The 19846-nt window shown below is 35.2% G+C and overlaps 3 protein-coding genes across 3 annotated transcripts; 2 read left to right on the top strand and 1 right to left on the bottom strand.

Annotated features, from left to right (window-relative positions):
- The first annotated feature begins 1889 nt into the window (after nucleotides 1-1889).
- LOC117922011 (heat shock 70 kDa protein 14-like) lies at nucleotides 1890-8610 on the top strand. The gene is made up of 10 exons (XM_034839976.1): nucleotides 1890-2024; nucleotides 2933-4162; nucleotides 5341-5559; nucleotides 5667-5762; nucleotides 5854-6072; nucleotides 6857-7051; nucleotides 7144-7294; nucleotides 7383-7528; nucleotides 7683-7813; nucleotides 8061-8610. The coding sequence occupies exons 2-10, from the start codon at nucleotides 2993-2995 to the stop codon at nucleotides 8278-8280; spliced, it is 2547 nt and encodes an 848-aa protein (XP_034695867.1). The 5' UTR covers nucleotides 1890-2024; nucleotides 2933-2992; the 3' UTR covers nucleotides 8281-8610.
- Nucleotides 8611-10597: 1987 nt separating this feature from the next.
- Nucleotides 10598-14996, top strand: LOC117922113 (pentatricopeptide repeat-containing protein At3g16010). The gene is made up of 3 exons (XM_034840139.1): nucleotides 10598-10859; nucleotides 11019-12869; nucleotides 14383-14996. Exons 1-2 carry the CDS (start codon nucleotides 10784-10786, stop codon nucleotides 12857-12859), a joined length of 1917 nt encoding a protein of 638 aa, XP_034696030.1. The 5' UTR covers nucleotides 10598-10783; the 3' UTR covers nucleotides 12860-12869; nucleotides 14383-14996.
- An 836-nt stretch (nucleotides 14997-15832) lies between these two features.
- LOC117922114 (trihelix transcription factor ASIL1-like) lies at nucleotides 15833-18276 on the bottom strand. The gene has a single exon (XM_034840140.1). The coding sequence runs from the start codon at nucleotides 17558-17560 to the stop codon at nucleotides 16343-16345; it is 1218 nt and encodes a 405-aa protein (XP_034696031.1). The 5' UTR covers nucleotides 17561-18276; the 3' UTR covers nucleotides 15833-16342.
- Nucleotides 18277-19846: the final 1570 nt, after the last annotated feature.

A 19846-nucleotide genomic window follows, 5' to 3' on the forward strand; every position in this document is an offset into this window, starting at 1 on the left:
ATGATAGTGACCTTGCTAATGATAGTGACCTTGCTATACCTATGTATTGTCATGCAAATGATAGTGACCTTGCTATACCTATAGATACTTATGTATTGTCAATACGATTTCAAGTCTTTATAACCAATAATTCCAAATTTTCTAGTTCAAACCTACTAGAATTTTATTCTCCTTTGCTTTCTACCAGTATTGGTTTCCTTAATTTAACATATACTTTTTTATTGCTTCAACTCTACCTCTCTCTCTTTCTTTAAAATCTTCCTCAAAGATTTGATTGTTTTTTTGCATGTCTTGGGAAAACAAATATGTCCATGGTCCTCTACCTCTACCTTATACTCTACCTTTTCTTTTACCTTTTATGTCATCTATTGCATTAGCTTCTAAAATATTATCTAGTTTGATGCCAAATAAGACTCATATTAGGAAGATCCCATTACTCTTACTCAATATTTTAGCCACCAAGTCGAATTTATTTACCACTTGGACCCCATGAAGATTGCTCTCCATAAAACCACGGTCTCCGCAAAAATCGAATATAGTCTATTTTCTTTCTTTTAAGATCGAGATTGGAATCTCCAGTAGGAGTTCCATTTTGTAAGGGCATATAAGAGAAAGTTAATGTTATCTTTAATTTAAATAATGATATTTATCTATTTATTATATATTAGTTTGAATTATAATAAAATATAAAATTTGAATTAGAATGGGACATAAAGTTTGAATTAAGTAGAACTCAAATATATTTGTATATAAATATCTATCATCATCAATGAGAATGGTATGCCATATTTTCTTTCTCTATAACCAAACTATTGGTTGACAAATGAAGTATGAAAATATATGCCATATTTTCTAATTTTGAAAATGTAACTCTTAATGTTTATTTATTTATTTTACACAAATATAAAAATGTGGATAACAAACCCTCTTGATGTGCCATAGTCACCACTTATTTATTTATTTTTTCACTTTGATTAGATTTATGTACCTTAGTCATATTTTTGGGACTTGAGTCATAATTTTTGTATATTAACAAATTGGTTACATTTTTCATATCTCAGTGTCATCTTTGCATCATAATCTCATTTGATGTATCATAGCGTCATTGTTGTATCATAATCTAATTTGATGCATCCTAGTAAAAATTTAAATATCTTAGTCATATTATTGGTCGATTGTTACTAAATGACTTTTTCCTTTTTTAGTACCTTGATTGCACTCGTACTTTGATCACATTCTCATCACCTTAATCACATATTGGTTATATTTTTTGTACTCTTATTATATTATTCATATTTTTGTTAACATTATTCATACTTTTATCGCATGCATTGTATTTTAGAACATTGGTCATATTTTTTGTACATTGGTCACGTTCTTCGTGCGTTATTAAAATTTCTTATTCCATTATCATATTATTTGTATCATAGTTATGATTTTTGTATCTTAGTATATCAGACATATTTTTTATACTCCGATCATATTCTTCGTACGTTGATCATATTTTTTATACTCTGATCACATTTTTGATATTGGTTGCATTCTTTTTATTCTTACTTTCACATTTGTATCTTAGCCATATTTTGATACCTTCATCCATTTATTTTATGAAATACTTAAAATATAATTTTAAATTTACAATGTTTGTTGTGAGAACCCAAATATGAGAAATGGGTCAGGCCCAAGCCGCCCATTGACTGAGCCCACCCCAAATCCTTCAAAATTCAAAAAGCACATAGGATGTTTCTAGAAGCTCGAGTATCTCCTAGACCCCTCTAGGACCACTTGACCCAAAACTATATCAAAATTAAAAAAACACACCCCAATAAATTACCAAAATCACGAATACGCCCCACTCGCGCCGATTAATAAGCCCTCCATTGTCTCCACAGCCTCTGCTTCCGTGTGTTTAAAGAGTTTTGGAAAATTCCAGAAAACGAACAAAGCCACAGCCTTTGCGCCCAGAGATCTCTGGTGCCTTCTGCATCGCAAACCCTAGATTTCTCCCGCCGCATCCGATTCAGGTTTTGTTGCGCCTCCTCGTTTTCCTTTTAAATCGTAGATCTGTGTTTTTCTCTCTCTAGATTTTCAGCGTTTTTTTTGTTTAGGGTTGTGTTGATGAGATTGAGAAATCGGGCGTTTTCTCTCTAGATTCAGACATTTTCTGTGTGCCAGGTTCGTTGGAGGTATTGATGGGGTTTTGTTGTGATTTTTTTGCGTGGGAAATTTTCAGATTTATGTTGATTTAATGGTGATTTGTTTTTTATTTTTGAGTTGGTGGGTGTAGAATGGTGTTTTGATTGGATTGTGCTGAGCTTGGACTTGATTTTTGTGTTTATGGGAATTGCATGGTTGGTTTGTTTTTTGATGGCTTCAGTGTGGGTTTCATTTCGTACTCATTTTGTTCTTCGGGGATGATACTGATTTCAATTGGGCACCAACCTGTGCTGAAACGAAAATATTAGTTTCAGTAATTGGATTTTATTGGCTACTCAATGTGGTATTTGTTTGATGATGATCAGATTGATGTTTGTTTGTCAGGACGTTACCATTTGTTCACAGGAAAACATTAATTTTTTTGTATGCCATAAATTATAGAATCATATGGTTCCTTTGGGTGTTATGGTTAATTAAATGTGAATTTGATTTATCATAGTTTAGATTTTTACTTGATCCCTGGGAGGACACTGGGTTCTGGGTTTTGTGTTAATGTTGTTATTCCTACTAATATTCTTCTTATTTAAATTGATTTTTTTGGTATTTTGATCTTGATTTGTTGATCATAACTTTGTGTTTATCTTGCCAGGAGTGGGTGATATAAAATTATATTATTTACAGAAAAAGTTGTTTTCTTCTGTTTAGCTCATGCTCATTTTATGTGAATTATTGTTCATTAGATCTAATTTTTCATTGTTATTGTCTTATTGATCAGGTTGCGAGTTGTTCCATCAGGACTGATTTTATCAAATAAATCAGTTTGATAATTGCAAAGATGAGCGTTGTTGGTTTTGACTTTGGAAATGAGAGCTGCATTGTTGCAGTTGCCAGGCAAAGAGGTATCGATGTTGTGCTCAACGATGAATCCAAGCGTGAGACTCCTGCTATTGTGTGTTTTGGTGATAAACAGCGTTTCATTGGGACGGCTGGAGCTGCATCAACTATGATGAACCCAAAGAATTCAATCTCCCAGATGAAGCGGTTGATTGGGCGACAATTCTCTGATCCTGAGCTCCAACAGGACCTTAAGTCTTTGCCCTTCACTGTTACTGAAGGGCCTGATGGTTATCCCTTGATTCATGCACGGTATTTGGGAGAAGTGAGGACATTCACACCAACCCAAGTTTTGGGGATGATGTTTTCTAATCTTAAGGGCATAGCTGAGAAGAATTTGAATGCAGCAGTAGTAGATTGCTGTATTGGGATACCTGTTTATTTCACAGACCTTCAGAGAAGGGCTGTATTGGATGCAGCTACAATTGCTGGTTTGCATCCCCTTCGATTGCTTCATGAAACTACTGCAACAGCTCTGGCATATGGTATTTATAAGACAGATTTACCTGAGAATGACCAGTTAAATGTTGCTTTTGTTGATATTGGGCATGCAAGCATGCAGGTGTGCATTGCAGGCTACAAGAAAGGCCAGCTGAAGATTCTGGCTCATTCCTTTGATCAATCTTTGGGTGGTAGAGATTTTGATGAAGTCCTATTCAATCACTTTGCAGCAAAATTTAAGGAAGAATATAAAATCGATGTTTTCCAGAATGCAAGAGCATGTCTAAGACTTCGGTCTGCATGTGAAAAGTTGAAGAAGGTTCTTAGTGCAAACCCGGTAGCGCCTTTGAATATAGAGTGCTTAATGGATGAGAAGGATGTTAGGGGTTTCATTAAAAGAGATGAGTTTGAACAGATCAGTGTTCCAATCTTGGAAAGAGTGAAGGGACCTTTGGAGGAGGCCCTTTCAGATGCTGGTCTATCAGCTGAAAATATTCATGCAGTTGAGGTTGTTGGCTCAGGTTCTCGTGTTCCTGCTATTATTAGAATATTAACAGAATTTTTCGGAAAGGAACCTAGGCGGACAATGAATGCAAGTGAGTGTGTGGCCAAGGGCTGTGCTCTACAATGTGCAATTCTTAGCCCAACATTTAAAGTGCGAGAGTTTCAGGTAAAAACTCCTTTCAAGTTAGGTTGTATCTTATTTTCTTTATTTATTGAAGTGAAATATGTGTTGCTTTTTTAACGGCTATTGAGTTAAATTTCCTTGGTTTGGTGAAATGGTTTGGCTGTCCAATAGATGTGTTCATAGAGTGGCTTTGTTTGCATTTGGTAATAGCAGAATTTATTATTTATGCTAGTAACATTGGTTTTCCATTGATTTTGTTGATATTTATGTTACATGTTTATTTTTTCTTTGTTTCTCCGTTTCTCCTGATCGAAAACTGATATATAGCATAAATACCACCCAAATCGATGGCAAACCAATGTTAGTAGCATATACATGCATGCATACATACATACATGCGCATATATATATATATAGAGAGAGAGAGAGAGACACACACACACACACACACACACAAATATATATATATTTTGATTACTGAGAAGCCTTCCATGGCTTGATATATACTCAATAGGATGTGATGCTTGCAAGTTAGCAATTATCAATGTATTCTAAAAGAAGATGCAAACCTGAATGTCTGTAATGTCCTTGGAAAATAAACACATTCTTGAAGATCGTGGGAATAAATAAATCAGCTAGATCAGACATTAAGGTTTCTTGTGTTCATAGAGAAGCCAATCATGTAGTTGATTATTTAGCTTGATTAGGAAATAAAGTTGTACATAAAATTATTTAGGCAAGGTGGTTTTCCTGTGTGTGAAGACATTTATAATCTGTTCCGTGTTTGTTTGTTAAGTGACACATGCACCAAACTCATAAAGAGAAACCTTTGTATGCCTTTTTCTATCTTCCATCAGTCATGTAAGGTGTGTAGGTTGTTCTAAATAGACTTGTGAGCTTACATGTTTCTATTGCAACATTAATTGTTTTTCTGTCATGATATCATCAAGAACAAAAAACATTGCATTTATTTATTATTAGCATCTAGAAAGGGGAAGTTATCTTTGAATAATATGGCTAAGAAATTCAATCCAAGAATGGTAGCCGCATTGCATGTATAATGACCTTTTTTATTCTCTTTTCTCCTCTTGATTTTTTAGTTCCTCTTTCATTCTGGCAATGTATCATATACATATATATACATACATATTCTTGACTTCTTCAAATATGTTTTTGCATGGAGTAGTCCAAATAAGTGAATGTATTTATTGGTTTTGAAGGTCAATGAAAGCTTCCCATTTACAATTGCTTTGACCTGGAAAGGCGATGCCCAGAATGGTGCTGCAGATAATCAACAAAATACTGTTGTCTTTCCAAAGGGAAATCCAATACCTAGTGTCAAGGCGCTGACATTTTACAGATCGGGCACATTTTCTGTTGATGTGGTATATGCTGATGCAAGTGAAATACAGGGTCAGGTGAAGATCAGCACATATACGGTGCGTAATCAGCCTATGGTACTTAGTTTAAGATTTTAGCTGGAGGGCCCTATGGTTTAATGTTTATTCTGTGTTGTGTTATACCTAACGGAAATGTACATTGGCAGATTGGTCCATTTCAATCTACAAAAGTTGAGCGAGCTAAATTGAAGGTGAAGGTTCGGCTGAATCTGCATGGGATTGTGTCAGTTGAATCAGCAACAGTAAGTTTCGGTGACAGTTTTTGGGGATTCTCGTTGTTGGATGAGGCATACTCTAAATCTTTTGCAAATTTGTTTTGATATTCTATTTTAGCTCTTGGAAGAAGAAGAGGTCGAAATTCCTGTTGTAAAAGAGCCGGCAAAGGATGCTACCAAGATGGATACTGATGAAACTCCTGGTGATGCTGCTGCTCCCCCTGGTACTAGTGAGACTGATGCAAATATGCAAGATGCTAAGGGGGATGCTCCTGGAGTTGAAAATGGGGTTCCAGAATCAGGTGACAAGTCTGTGCAGATGGAAACAGATACAAAGGTCAGTAGTAGCCATTTTGCATATGCTGCTGTTGCTTATGTGTTACTTGTATCATGTGATAGTATTTTAAATGTTTAATTGAGGATAAATCTACATTCTTGGGGTAAATGATTTTTAATTGTTGTCATCGGCTTCGATCTTCATTGCTATTCATGTGTGCCCCCTGCTTGGTTCTGCAGAGTTAGTGGCAGGTTTTTAGCAGTTCTAAAACTTCTAGAAATATGTCATTTTCCAGTCAGTAATATGCTTGGTTATTTTATTTGGCTGCAGATTATAAAAAGACCTTATAGAATCCTTTTATAACTGTGCCTATACTTCTTGATTTTAATCCGAATTGTTGGAAATATAAAACTTAAACAGACATGCTCTTCCCCTAACCCCCACAAGAAGCAAAAGAAAAATGGAAAAAAAATAAAAAAGTAAAAGGAAAAAAAGAATGAAACAACTTTTCTGTTCACATGGTTGAGGGTTCTATGCTGGTCCAATTGTGGTAGGATCTCTGGGGAAATGTGTTCTCTGCCTCCTAATATTCAGGTTATGATGGGGGAACAATGTTCTTCTCAACACAAAAAGACATTTTATAATCAAATTTTAATTAACTGGCAGTGAAGAGGAGGATGCATGTGTTTGTGTACTACTATAATTGTTATGGTTCTACCTAGAATAGAAAGTGGACTCTTCTGCTCCATCAAGTGTGTGCTCAAATCAATTCTGATTCTGAAACATGGTCTGTCGTTGGAAAAATGGCCTTTGGTTGTTAAATAACTTAATGATTGACATGCAGGTTGAGGTTCCAAAGAAAAAGGTGAAGAAAACAAATATTCCTGTATCAGAATTGGTTTATGGTACAATGGTGCCTGCAGATGTGCAAAAAGCTGTAGAAAAGGAGTTTGAAATGGCTTTGCAAGATCGAGTCATGGAAGAAACAAAAGACAAGAAGAATGCCGTGGAGGCATATGTTTATGACATGAGAAACAAGGTAAGTGTTTCTATCCTATTGGCTAAAACAGAATTACAGCATTTTGTAACCTTCACCTACTGATATCTACACATGATTATCTTCTGGCCCAGCTTCATGACAAGTATCAGGACTTTGTCACTTCATCAGAGAGGGATGAGTTTACTGCTAAACTGCAGGAGGTAGAAGATTGGTTGTATGAAGACGGTGAGGATGAAACAAAAGGTGTTTACATTGCCAAACTCGAGGAACTTAAGAAGCAAGGTAATTACACTTTCTTAACTCCAAATGGTTTCTTTAGTTTGATCTTCTTAGTTTTATGGTTGACGTGAAAAATAAAAATTGCAGCAAGGTGACCCAATTGAGGAGCGCTACAAGGAGTACTCTGAGCGGGGAACAGTGGTTGATCAACTTGTTTATTGTATCAATAGTTACAGAGAGGCAGCAATGTCGAATGATCCCAAGTTTGAGCACATAGATGTCTCCGAAAAACAGAAGGTAATAGATTCTGTATTGTTTGTAAATTGATTATTCTTCAAAATGCTCCCCTAGCCTCTGAACCGCCAATATAAATGCAACGCATGAAGGAAAGTTTGAAAATATCTAATTTTGGAACATTTTTTTTTATATTTTTAATTTTTTTTTATTGTAGGTCTTGAGTGAGTGTGTGGAAGCAGAGGCCTGGTTAAGGGAGAAAAAGCAGCAGCAGGACTCACTTCCCAAACATGCCACCCCAGTCCTCCTGTCCGCCGATGTGAGAAGGAAGGCTGAGGCAGTTGACAGGTAATGATTCCATGATATATTCCATATTCCATATTCAAGTTCATTTTTTTTTGGGTGATACCCTTTGAAACAAAAAATGTTGTCTCAAGTGGCACTCTTGAGAATTTCATTGACCTATTGGTTTTTGAAGAAAGTATAATTTACTCCCTCCATTTCATCACTCAATTAAAGCAATTGATTACCTCTCTCCCAGCTTCAATTTATTGTCTCCTATTATGATACTTTAAATATGTCATTTTCCCAACAGGGCTTGCAGGCCAATAATGACAAAGCCAAAACCAGCGAAGCCTGCTGCTCCTGAAACACCCCCGACCCCCCCTCCGCAAGGAAATGAGCCACAGCCTCAGGGTGGGGAAAATGCAGCCAGCGCCCATGATAGTGCAGCAGATGGAAGCAGTAGTGAGGTACCACCTGCTGCAGCGGAACCAATGGACACTGACAAGTCTGAGACTACCACTGCTGCATAAGTCTGGTTCATTTGTATAACAACTGTTTCCATTTGAGTCTGATACGGACAAGTCTTTGGTGGGGGGCTGCCAGTGAGAGAGGCTATGAGATGTTTGTTGGTGAATTTGTTTGAAATAGTAAAACCCATCCTCTGTTTGGGTGGTCTGCCAAATTCTTATTATATTGTTGTTAGGTGGGTCTCTAGAATCCGGTTTTGCAAAAGGGTTTTTAAGGACTATTACAGTCTTCTTCAAAAATCTTGATGGGATGTTTTTTGTTGGGAAAGAGACCTAAATTTTACTCTCTATTGAACTTGTTTATCACTTCTTTATCAAGAATCCTTCTCATTCCCTCTTGTGTTTGCATTTTGCTTGTTTCAAAGCTTCCTGCTTCAGCTAGGAACGCACCTTCAAGTAAAGCATGGTGTTGCGGAAGCAGATTGCAATGTGCATTCCAAATCAAGGAAAGATTAGATTTATGTTTTATTTTACAATATTTACACGATGGACGGGGTTTGGCTTCACTAAGCTGATCCTGAATCTATTCCAGCCGGTTCACAGGTGGATTCACCTGACAAGTTAAAATGCCATATGACATCTCGATCTGGCTCGGAGTGGAAGATTATAACTTTTAATATTTGAAAAGGGAATTGTCAGATCAGAATCGAGGCTAAACCAAAACAAATGGAAATTCATGTAGATGGCTTATCATATGACCACATGAAGGGGTATTAAATATTTGAGGGCAAGTGGCTGGGTTGTGGCTTGGTAAAGTTTACCAACTGACTTGAAGAGGGATTTTTTAATTGGTTACTGGGAAGTCAAAATTGTAAAGAAGATTGCCCTCTCGGGCGACTAAGAGAGGAAAAAGGTTATGAAAAAAAAATTAAAACATAAATATATGATACTCATTTTTTTTTTTTTTTTTTATAAATATTTTTGATATTTTTATAATTTTAATAAAATAATAACATAGGATAATTAAAATAAATAATGAGTTTTTGATGAATTATACTATTTTTTTCGAGTTTAGTCCAAAATAATCCATTGGTAGAAAAAAAAAATGGTAAGAATAATATTCATTTCAAAATATTTGTGAAAGTAATCTTTTGTATCTACGTAAGCATTCACATGATTTTATTTTTATTTTTATTTTTAGTGTAAAAAATCATCTTTGGTGTGGTTTTAAAAATTTCAGAAATATCCTTAAAACTACAATTAGTAACTGTGGTTTCAAAATTATTTTTAATCCACCTCCGTTTTAATGATATTGTGATTTTAATATTAAACCACAGTTAGTAAGAAATAACCTAAAATCATAATTATTAGTATTAATTTTTATATGACAATATAAAATTTTAAAATAATATAAACAATTTGTTTAGTTATTTTAAAATTTAAAAATAATTTGTAAAAATAATTTTCTTTAATTCACATGTGATAAAATTCATAAAACAAATAAATATTTTATTTACCATAAATATATAAATTTTTATGGGAATGCATGTAGGCAAAATTATTTTCTCAAAATTTCAAGGAAAATATTAAAAAATAAAGATAATATATATATATATATATATATATATATATATATATATAATTTTAAAACAGTAGTAAAGAAACAATTTATTAAGGATAATTTGTAAAAAAAATAATTTTGAACTGAAATTCTTAAGAAATTTTCCCCACTTTGAAACAAACTTTAGGGAAATTTGGTACATCAATTTTGGTATATCCATAATTTACATTAAAATTAAAAATAAAAAAACAAAGTTTTAAAATCTTATATTTTTTTTAGTTGATGTATGGTTACATGAGTTTCCCTTAAAGATATTTGTAAAACTACAGTTACTAACTATGGTTTTAAAGAAAATTACAAAACTACAGTATGTAACTATGGTTTTAAAAAAAATTGTAAAATCACAGTATGTGACGGTTGTTTTTAGGATATTTTTAAACCATAGTTATTAATTGTGGTTTTATGGTTATTGTGATAAATAATATTTTAAAAACAATACTAAAATCACAATACCATTAAAAAGGGAGTGGATTAAAAATAATTTTGAAACACAGTTATTAATTGTGATTCTAAGGAAAATTGTAAAACCAATATGTGATTGTGATTTTAATAATATTTTTGAAACTTTTAAAATCACAGTCAGAAAAAAAAAAATCCATGTGGATGTTTACGTGGAAACAAAAGATTACTTTGACAAATATTTTGAGACGGGTACTATTCTTACAATTTTTTTTTTTGATTATTTTGGACTTAAAACTCATTTTTTTTCTCTCCCAAACCTAGTCCTAACTCCTAACCTTGAAATTTGCCCACGCCTAACTCACACTCCGGGTGACCCCAGCCCAGGTAACACACACGCATGTGATGGTGTGAACTTGGCTCAGTAGCGTTCTCTTCTTCATATATAGCACCCACTGACGAATCAGTCGTAACTGTCACCGCTTCTGCAATTTCCATCTTCTGAGTACAATCCATTTTGTCCATTTTTCCCACTGGACGGTCATAATGATTTCCGGGTCCATCCCTCTGAGGCGAATGATATCGACTTTGCCTCATCTCTCTCAGAGAATTAAGCAAACAGGTGGTGTTCACTATCACACGCTTCGTTGATATTGGTTTAACACTGATTATTTTCCATTTTCTCCAAATGCTGTTTCTTTTTGACTGTTTTTCTCCGTCTTCATATGTTATATGTGTTTTTGTACTGAAATTTATTTTCTGAATAACTTTCATTGATCAGAAAGTGAGATTGTGCATATGTTCAAGTTATCAAGCCCAAAAGATGAAATCCAAAGATTGCCCATGAATCAGAAGTTTCCAAGGAACAATCCCTCAGTTAGGACATTGGATGAGAGGTTCATAAGGATTTTGAAAATATTCAAGTGGGGGCCTGACGCGGAGAAGGCTATGGAAGTACTGAAACTGAAGGTGGATCACCGATTGGTTCGTGAGGTTCTGAAGATAGATGTTGAGATTCATGTTAAGATTCAGTTTTTCAAGTGGGCAGGGAAGAGGAGAAATTTTGAGCATGATTCCACCACTTATATGGCTTTAATTCATTGCTTGGATGAAGCTGGAATGCTTGGTGAAATGTGGAAGACAATTCAGGAAATGGTTCGGAGTACATGTGTTATTGGTCCGGCTGATTTATCCGAAATTGTTAAAGTTTTAGGAAAGGCGAAGATGGTGAACAAGGCCCTCTCGATTTTCTACCAGATCAAAGGTCGCAAGTGCAAGCCAACATCAAACACTTACAACTCCATGATCTTGATGCTGATGCAAGAGGGTCATCACGAAAAAGTTCATGAGCTCTATAATGAGATGTGTAATGAGGGTGACTGTCTGCCTGATACAGTGACATATAGTGCCCTTATAGCAGCATTTGGAAAACTGGGCCGCGATGATTCTGCCATTAGCTTGTTTGATGAGATGAAGGAGAATGGATTACATCCTACTGCAAAGATTTATACGACAATATTAGGAATTTATTTCAAGTTGGGTAGGGTTGAAAAAGCTTTGGGTCTTGTTCAGGAGATGAAAGAGAAGGGTTGTGCTCTTACTGTTTATACATACACAGAGTTGATAAAAGGTGTTGGGAAAGCTGGGAAGGTTGAAGAAGCCTATAGTATATTTATGAATATGTTAAAAGAGGGGTGTAAACCAGATGTTGTGCTTATAAACAATTTAATAAACCTTTTAGGGAAGGCAGGTCGTTTGGCGGATGCTATTAAGTTGTTTGAAGAAATGGAGTCTTTGCAGTGCACCCCAAATGTGGTAACATATAACACTGTAATTAAAGCTTTATTTGAATCAAAAGCCCGAGCTTCTGAGGCGTTTTTGTGGTATGAGAAGATGAAGGAGAATGGTGTTGTTCCTAGCTCTTTTACTTATTCAATTCTTATTGATGGATTTTGTAAGACGAATAGAGTCGAGAAAGCTTTATTGCTTCTTGAGGAGATGGATGAGAAAGGTTTTGCTCCTTGTCCAGCTGCCTATTGCAGCCTGATCAACGCTCTTGGAAAAGCGAAAAGGTATGAAGCTGCAAATGAGTTATTTCAGGAATTAAGGGAGAACTGTGGATATTCCAGTGCTCGTGTATATGCTGTGATGATCAAACACTTGGGAAAATGTGGTCGTCTAAGTGAGGCTGTAGATCTTTTTAACGAGATGAAAAAACTTGGGTGCAATCCTGATGTTTACGCTAATAATGCGCTTATGTCAGGGATGGTAAGGGTTGGCATGACAGATGAAGCTCATTCATTGCTTCGAACCATGGAAGAAAATGGTTGCACTCCTGACCTAAACTCACATAACATAATTTTAAATGGCTTTGCTAGGACAGGGGGCCCAAAAAGGGCAATTGAAATGTTTACAAGAATGAAGAATTCAAAGATTAAGCCAGATGTGGTTTCTTACAACACTGTGCTTGGCTGTCTCAGCCGGGCTGGCATGTTTGAGGAGGCTGCAAAGCTGATGAAAGAGATGAACTCAAAGGGTTTTGAATATGATCTCATTACCTACTCATCAATACTTGAGGCAGTAGGAAAGATTGATGAAGATCATACACCTGCTGGTCTGTGAAAGGAACCTGGTATGATATAAATGTTCTCTGTACCTTTTCTTTCTTGTTTTTGTTAGTCATTATAAAGGCCACTTCTCACAGGAAATTGCTTGGTTGATTTTAGGTTATTTTATAGATTTTCTCTTTTACAAAATATGGCGGGTTCATTGTAAAAACATGTCATATCTACTGAAACTTGTTGGACATGAATGCATCATTTTCTAATTTGTTTTCTAGTATTGTAGTTATATATTATGATCACACTTTTTAAGCCTCTAAAAGGTGGACTTTTGTTCATATGTTGGTATTTGAACTAATTTTTGTGTCATCAAACATCTATTTAGTGTCATTATGTTTAGAATGGGAATCTGAAACACTGACAGGCCTTCGTTAGGAGGGTGTCATTCTGTTCTGAGGAGATCCAACTATGGAGATCTATTCTAAGATGGGCCTTATAAGCTGGTAAATGACCTGAAACCATGTAAAAATTAAAACTATTGAGAGAGGAAAAACAGAAAAGAGAGAATATACTCTTATAGACTCAAAAAAGCATTTTGGATCCTGTAGGTACCGAATATCTGTACTCTCTGTACTCAGTAGTCTTATGCATTTCTGTGTGAAAATTTTATGAGCTCTATTTCTGTCTAGTGATGTATGCATGTATAAGCAGAGAACGTGAACTCTTAAGAAACCATTTCCTCCATCTTCTGATGGGAGTTGGGATAATTTCATTCACACAACTAGTGGTTCTGTAATACACATGGAAAATACCCACTTCGTGTGGAAGAATTTTTGTGGAGTTCTACTCTGAAGATGTATTCCTCATTCTTTTCATTAGAATAACCACACCACTCCACCAACCAGCCCCGTCCCCAACCCATTCTCCCAGCTCTTCCTCTCCATAGCACATGCAAATGTGGTAAGGATTCACTTTACATTTTTCTCCTCTAAGCGAGAGGCTAACTGCTGCACAGGACTTCCTGGATTCAAAACTAACACGAAGCTAGGCTAGTAATTTCTTGGGAGACACCAGAGTGACAGTGTCTCAGAATACTCACAATGATAATTGCTTCTGATTCCCATGATATTATGAAACTAAATTCCTTCATAACTACCCTATCATGTCTCGATGAGTGAATACATTTCAAAGGATCACCCATCGTTTCATCTATTTTAAAAGTGTGGGTGTGTCTTACCAATCCAACTTAACAAGTCATGGTGTCAATGTAGGATGCTGGTATCCCCCTTATCAGCATATCATATCAATGGCCATAACAAGTATCTGTATGAGTATATCATATTAATGGCAATTATAAGGTATAATTGTATCCATTCAAATATTTTCATGGTAAATTGAAAGGAATAATATGATTCATATTTACAGGAGATTCAATTACATGCAGGTCTTGTGATTTTAATCGGATTAGTGATTGTAACCGAACTCTCATCCTATGATTTTTTTGTAGTATGATCTTTTTGGTATAGACAACCAATTGCTGTTTATTTTTATCATCTTATGAACCAAATGGCTTTCTGCCTGCAGGTCAGACTGTTATGCATATTGTCAACATTAAAATCATAAACCTTGTTAGAAGGGAAGGCCATGTTTCTTCAGAATATCTGCTGAGATCCACAGATCCAGAGTGTCAATGCTGCGTGGATGGGTTGTATCTGATAGAACAGGCTGTGAAATCCTTCAGAAGAAGTTAGAAGATTGCTGACATACTGAATTCTAGGAAATTTCAGATAAGAGCAGTGGAAAGAAAACCTGAAGCCTTATATTCTCTGCTAGAAATGGCTGAAGATGCAGTTCGACTCTTCTCAGTATCACAGTATCTCAATTGAAAAGTGCTGTTCTAAGGCTTCTTAACAATTTGCCTTGTCAGGTGGAATTGAGAAAGAAGAAATTGGGTAATTCTGGACTGGCCTTGTAAAGAGTCATGGCATACTACAACAATATAAAGAGTCATGGCATACTACAACAATATCTTGAGAAGCTAACACCATTGATCAAGGCAGGATCATTCATTTTGGGTTGTTTTTCAAATGAAACACTTTTTTGATGCTCTTGCAATGTGGATATGAAATGAATACAATAAGACTCTTACATCGGTTGTTTATATATATGAATCACCAAGAATTATTTCCATGGAGTCATAATATTTCTCTTGCTGCATGTAGGATGTTCTACTTTAGAAAAGCAAGACTGGCTACAGTTTCATATCCACAAAGGACAAGCGTGATAGTTCTCCTACAACTGTAGATCTATTTTTCATCCCATCATAACTACAAAATATATCATTCTCCTGCTACAAGCAACAGAGATTCTCTAAGAAATGCTGGGCAGTGCAGTACCTGTATAGGATTTGTTTTCTCTGGCCTGCACTTGCATGCATAACTAGTCAGTCATGATCCAAAACACAGAGAGTATCAGAGACTACATAACTGGACTTATCAAAGGAAATAATATTCAAAATAACATTTCATGAGAAAAAAACAAAGAAATTTAGAAATTGTTGATAATAAATTGAATTAAAACAATTTAAAAATTGGGTGTGCACAAGGGCAACAACATTAAGAGAAAGAGTTAAAAAAACCAAAAAATCTATTAAAAAAAAAAAAAACCAAAAACAAAAGCATGGCAACTAGGATTTGGTAGAAGAGATTTGGGAATAGTTTCATGGTGATTATGATAGTGTAGAAAAGAAAAAGGAAAGCACATGGAGGCCAATTGGAGCTTTATACACATTTGCTACTCTCAAAAAGTTGAGAACAATAAATTTACCCTTCACTGTCTGGCAGCTGCCTTCGATTCTATGTAAAGAAGATACTCCCTGTTCATGAAGACAAATATATTCCCAGAAGGAAAGAATCAAAGAAAAATTTGACAGTTCACCCTTTGTACTAAACAGATTTGTCCTAATTCTAAGCAGAGCAATCGGTTCTGGAACCCCAATACACATTATTAGGATATAACCAATGAAGAAAGATCCTTTTCGCATGTCTGTTTGGTGCTAATTATATGTATCATGTGTACCTTGCTGTGTTCTTTTCAGGCACTTCCAATATATTCTCTTTTGCCTGTCAGAAAAATAAACAAAAATGAAGAAAGATTCAAGGTAGTGGATGTATTGCCATGAAGCCACATTCCCACCAACATAGGAAACTTGTACTAAGAGTGAGTGTAAACTACTCTCTTTAGGTTTATAATTCCAGCTCTGGTCATGGCACTAGCAATCAGTGAAGAAAAGGTTGACTTAGCAAACAATGTATATATCCACAACAAGCATCCATCAGGGCACAACAAATAAATAACAACTACGAGGATCTATTAAGTTTTGTTATTACTACTAGCTAATATTTTCACTACATTACCTCCAACAATTTATTGCATTACAGATCACAAATTAGAAATGACAAAAGGGCGCCCCCATATTATACAACAACAGCAAGCAACTGATATGCTAAATAATATCAAGGATATATTATCAGGTTTGGTTGCATCACCCACTGACATTCTCAGTAGAAACCTCAGTCTCTTCATCATCACCTTGCCGTATTTTTGCGATCTCAGCTTGTGCCCTCTCTACAATTTGCCTTTTCTGCAATTCCAAATCCCTATGGAAATCCATCCTCATTTTCTCCAGTTCAACCATCTGCTGCCTTTTACTATTCTCAATCTTCTCATATATCTCGCTAAATTTCTGAATAGAATTTGCTAGCAATCTGAAGGAAGATCCCTCATTATTGTCCTGTCCACAGCTTTTTCTCTTGGGTGGAAGTCCATCTGAATCATCCTCCTCACCTCCTGAAGATCCTGAATTCCCTGGACTGTCCCTCATCTCATCCAACCCATTTGGACGGTTCAAATAAACTCTAGGGTTCATGAAAACATACTCTCCTGAGTCCAATCCACAAGAAAGCCCAGCTTGACGTGGCGCTGCAGACATTAACATATCCATCTTCTTAAAATAAACCCATTTATTAGTGCCACCACCAGTCTCCCCTGACTTCATATTCTCCTTTTTATACTTCTTCTTCAGTGTATCCAAACGATTCCGACACTGAGTATCTGTCCGCTCGGTTCTTGACTCCCGTGAAACCTTCTCTGCGACTTCCTGCCATTCCTCTGATCTAAGACTCTTCCTCCCAAGTTTAAGAAACCGATCACCCCAAGCATCTAGCAAGACAAATGTTTCATGTTCAGTCCAATCTGTAAGAGAATTACGACCACCAAAGGATGGTTTTGGGGCCGGAGCAGCCACAGCTGAAGGCACTGCTACACGTGGAGCAAATTCATAACTTGAAATCAGGCTCTTTAGCTTCCGCTTCTTTTGGTGCCTCTCTAAACTAACATCTTCAACCCTCCTTGTATGATCTTTCTGATTGTCATGATCTTCATCCTCATCATTGTCATTGTCATTGTCATTGTTATCTTCTTCGTCTTCGTCATCGTCATCGTCATCCTCCTCCTCTTTGCTTACTTGTCCAAGAGCATTGTTCTGATCAACATCCTCATCTTCTTCACGTCCTAATTCTTCTTCATCTTCCTCATCATCTTCATCCTCAACATCTTCATCAACATATTGATTACCAATTCGCCTCTGATAGGAAGCATTCCTCACTGGAAGCTTTGGACGGTGTGAAGAACCATAACCCTGAGGGTGGTTCACACCATAAGGGTTTGGAGGATACCTTGCATCATCCTCTGTATCATCCATTTAAGCACACTTGGGTAGCTCAAAAACCCTGAATGATAAATTATTTTCCACAAAACCCTAATCCCAAGTACCAAATCATCATTTTCTACATTTCATACCATCAAAAGTGAAAAATAAAAAAATACCCATAATTATTTCTTCCCAAAACCCCCAGCCCAACCACCAAAAGATCACTTTACCCTTAGAGTCAAATTCCAAAAACAGCATCACCCATGATTCTAATAAGCAAGCATAATTTCAAGCTCCAAATCACAGATCTCTCTCCGGTCCGAGAGAAAAAACCACCAAAACTCATATCTTAACTCAAAAACGTACAGATTCTGTAGAAAACCTAATTTTCCAGTTCAAACTCACAAATTTTCCATTCTTGCAGAGTAATTACTAGCTACAAAGCCCAGGAATCTTACCTATATAAAACATTATTGAAGCAAAATTTCCAAGCTTTCAGCGATTCAAAACCAAGAAAACGGAAACGATTGGAACCCTAATACGAATCGTACAAACCCTTATTTACCAGGTTATGTGGAAATGAAACAAAATATCAACGCCAAATTAGAAAAACGAACATGGGATTCTTACAATGGAAACCCTAATTTCATCGATTCCGAGAGTTTCTAGGGTTTTGGCGTTTGAAAAGAGGAAAGACGACAATCTGGTGAGGGAACATTCGGGGATAAATTGGTGGACGATGCTAACATACGCCGACTGCTTTAGCGACCTCATGGTCAAATGATCAGGCAGCCTGGTTTGTGTTGTGGATTGTATGGGCAGATGGGCCTAATCTTGGTGGGCCTTGGGCGGGAGACTGAGCCATTTGTAAGCCAATAAACGGGCCTAATTCATGGACCACAAAAAGCCACTAGTTTTGCCGTCCATGTCTACTCAATGTTTTTACCTTTTAGAATTAGACCGAAGAAGTAACAGGAAAAGTTACTGGACATCAATGGTTGAATCGTGGTTGATTTATAAATATATACTTTATATATTATAAAAATAAATATAAAGTTAAATATTTGTGTTTATTTAATAATTTTAAATAATATTTTAAAAATAATAATTCTTGACACCATTATTTAACAAAATGATAAATGACCCAATTACTTCCTATTGTCATTTTTTTTTTGGCCTTTTCTTCTAATTCTATCAAATTACTTCCATTATGTTCAATCAACGACTATAATTTTATGATCCAACAACTACACATTCATCCATGTGTTTTAAATCCAATTCAACGGTCATATTTTTTATCTAAGGGTTAAAATTAAATTTGGACTTAATTTGACTATTGGGAAGTGTTTCCAACAACTAGATGAAAATCTAATGGTTAGATTTTAACCAAACTTTGATTTAATGATCATAATCGAATTATAATGGTCATATGACCATCCAACGACTAATTTGACCCAATTTTTTTTTTTTTTTTTTTTTATAAATACCTGATTTTCATTCCATTTTATTCATAATTTAATTAAAAGTCTCTTGATCTTATATTGCTCCAATTTTAATTGTGATTTCTTTCAAATTTTATAATTTTGGGAATTTAATGTTGAAGTTGTGGATTGACTTCAACTTAAAAATTTAATTAGCAGAAATTGAATAATTTAAATGATTAAAATGAGTAGTTTTATTTTAATAGTAGTTTAACATTAATATTAAATTATATGTGTATGCATAGTTCACTTTTAATTTCAATTATTAATATTATATTATAAAGTTTACATGTAGTTCAATTGAAATTATTAAATTAGCATTTTTAAATAAATTAAATTAGTGGTCTAACTAGCATTTTTAATATTAATTTTGTATTAACTATTATAGACACCAATTTATGGGGAGTCTATATGTAGTGGATGATCATAGACTCAATCCACTATATAAATAACAATATTATTTACATAGCGTATTGAAATATAGTTGATTTTATGTAATGAGATGTTGATTTAACTTTCGAATTGGATTTTGAGGGAGTTAATACTTTTGTGACAGTCAATATTCCTATAAGACATAATGGTCCTCACTCGAGCTCATATGCCTTAATGACACGGTTTTTAAGGGTTGGATTGACTCTAGATTCATTTTTGTGTATAAGGACATTTTGGTAATTACATGAAATCACATAAGGGTTAGTGAATAAGGTCTTTGGATCGATTTAATTAATTAATTAGATGACCTTATAAGACTTACAATCCATTTTTGTTCTCAAGTTTTTGCTAAAGGATATACATTTGTATTTAAATACACTCTCATTTCGAAGTCTCTCAAGATAATGCTAGAAATCTTACTCCT

This window comes from Vitis riparia, chromosome 9 (assembly GCF_004353265.1).
Source record: "Vitis riparia cultivar Riparia Gloire de Montpellier isolate 1030 chromosome 9, EGFV_Vit.rip_1.0, whole genome shotgun sequence".
In the NCBI taxonomy this organism is placed as follows: Eukaryota; Viridiplantae; Streptophyta; class Magnoliopsida; order Vitales; family Vitaceae; genus Vitis; species Vitis riparia.

Excerpts from the sequence above, each read along its gene's own strand:
- LOC117922011 (XM_034839976.1), top strand. The coding sequence starts at position 2,993 with ATGAGCGTTGTTGGTTTTGACTTTGGAAATGAGAGCTGCATTGTTGCA. Across the intron at positions 7,052-7,143 it reads TTTATGACATGAGAAACAAG|CTTCATGACAAGTATCAGGA; the intron begins GTAAGTGTTTCT and ends CTTCTGGCCCAG. Across the intron at positions 7,529-7,682 it reads ATGTCTCCGAAAAACAGAAG|GTCTTGAGTGAGTGTGTGGA; the intron begins GTAATAGATTCT and ends TTTTTATTGTAG.
- LOC117922113 (XM_034840139.1), top strand. The coding sequence starts at position 10,784 with ATGATTTCCGGGTCCATCCCTCTGAGGCGAATGATATCGACTTTGCCT. Across the intron at positions 10,860-11,018 it reads TCAGAGAATTAAGCAAACAG|AAAGTGAGATTGTGCATATG; the intron begins GTGGTGTTCACT and ends TTCATTGATCAG.
- LOC117922114 (XM_034840140.1), bottom strand. The coding sequence starts at position 17,560 with ATGGATGATACAGAGGATGATGCAAGGTATCCTCCAAACCCTTATGGT.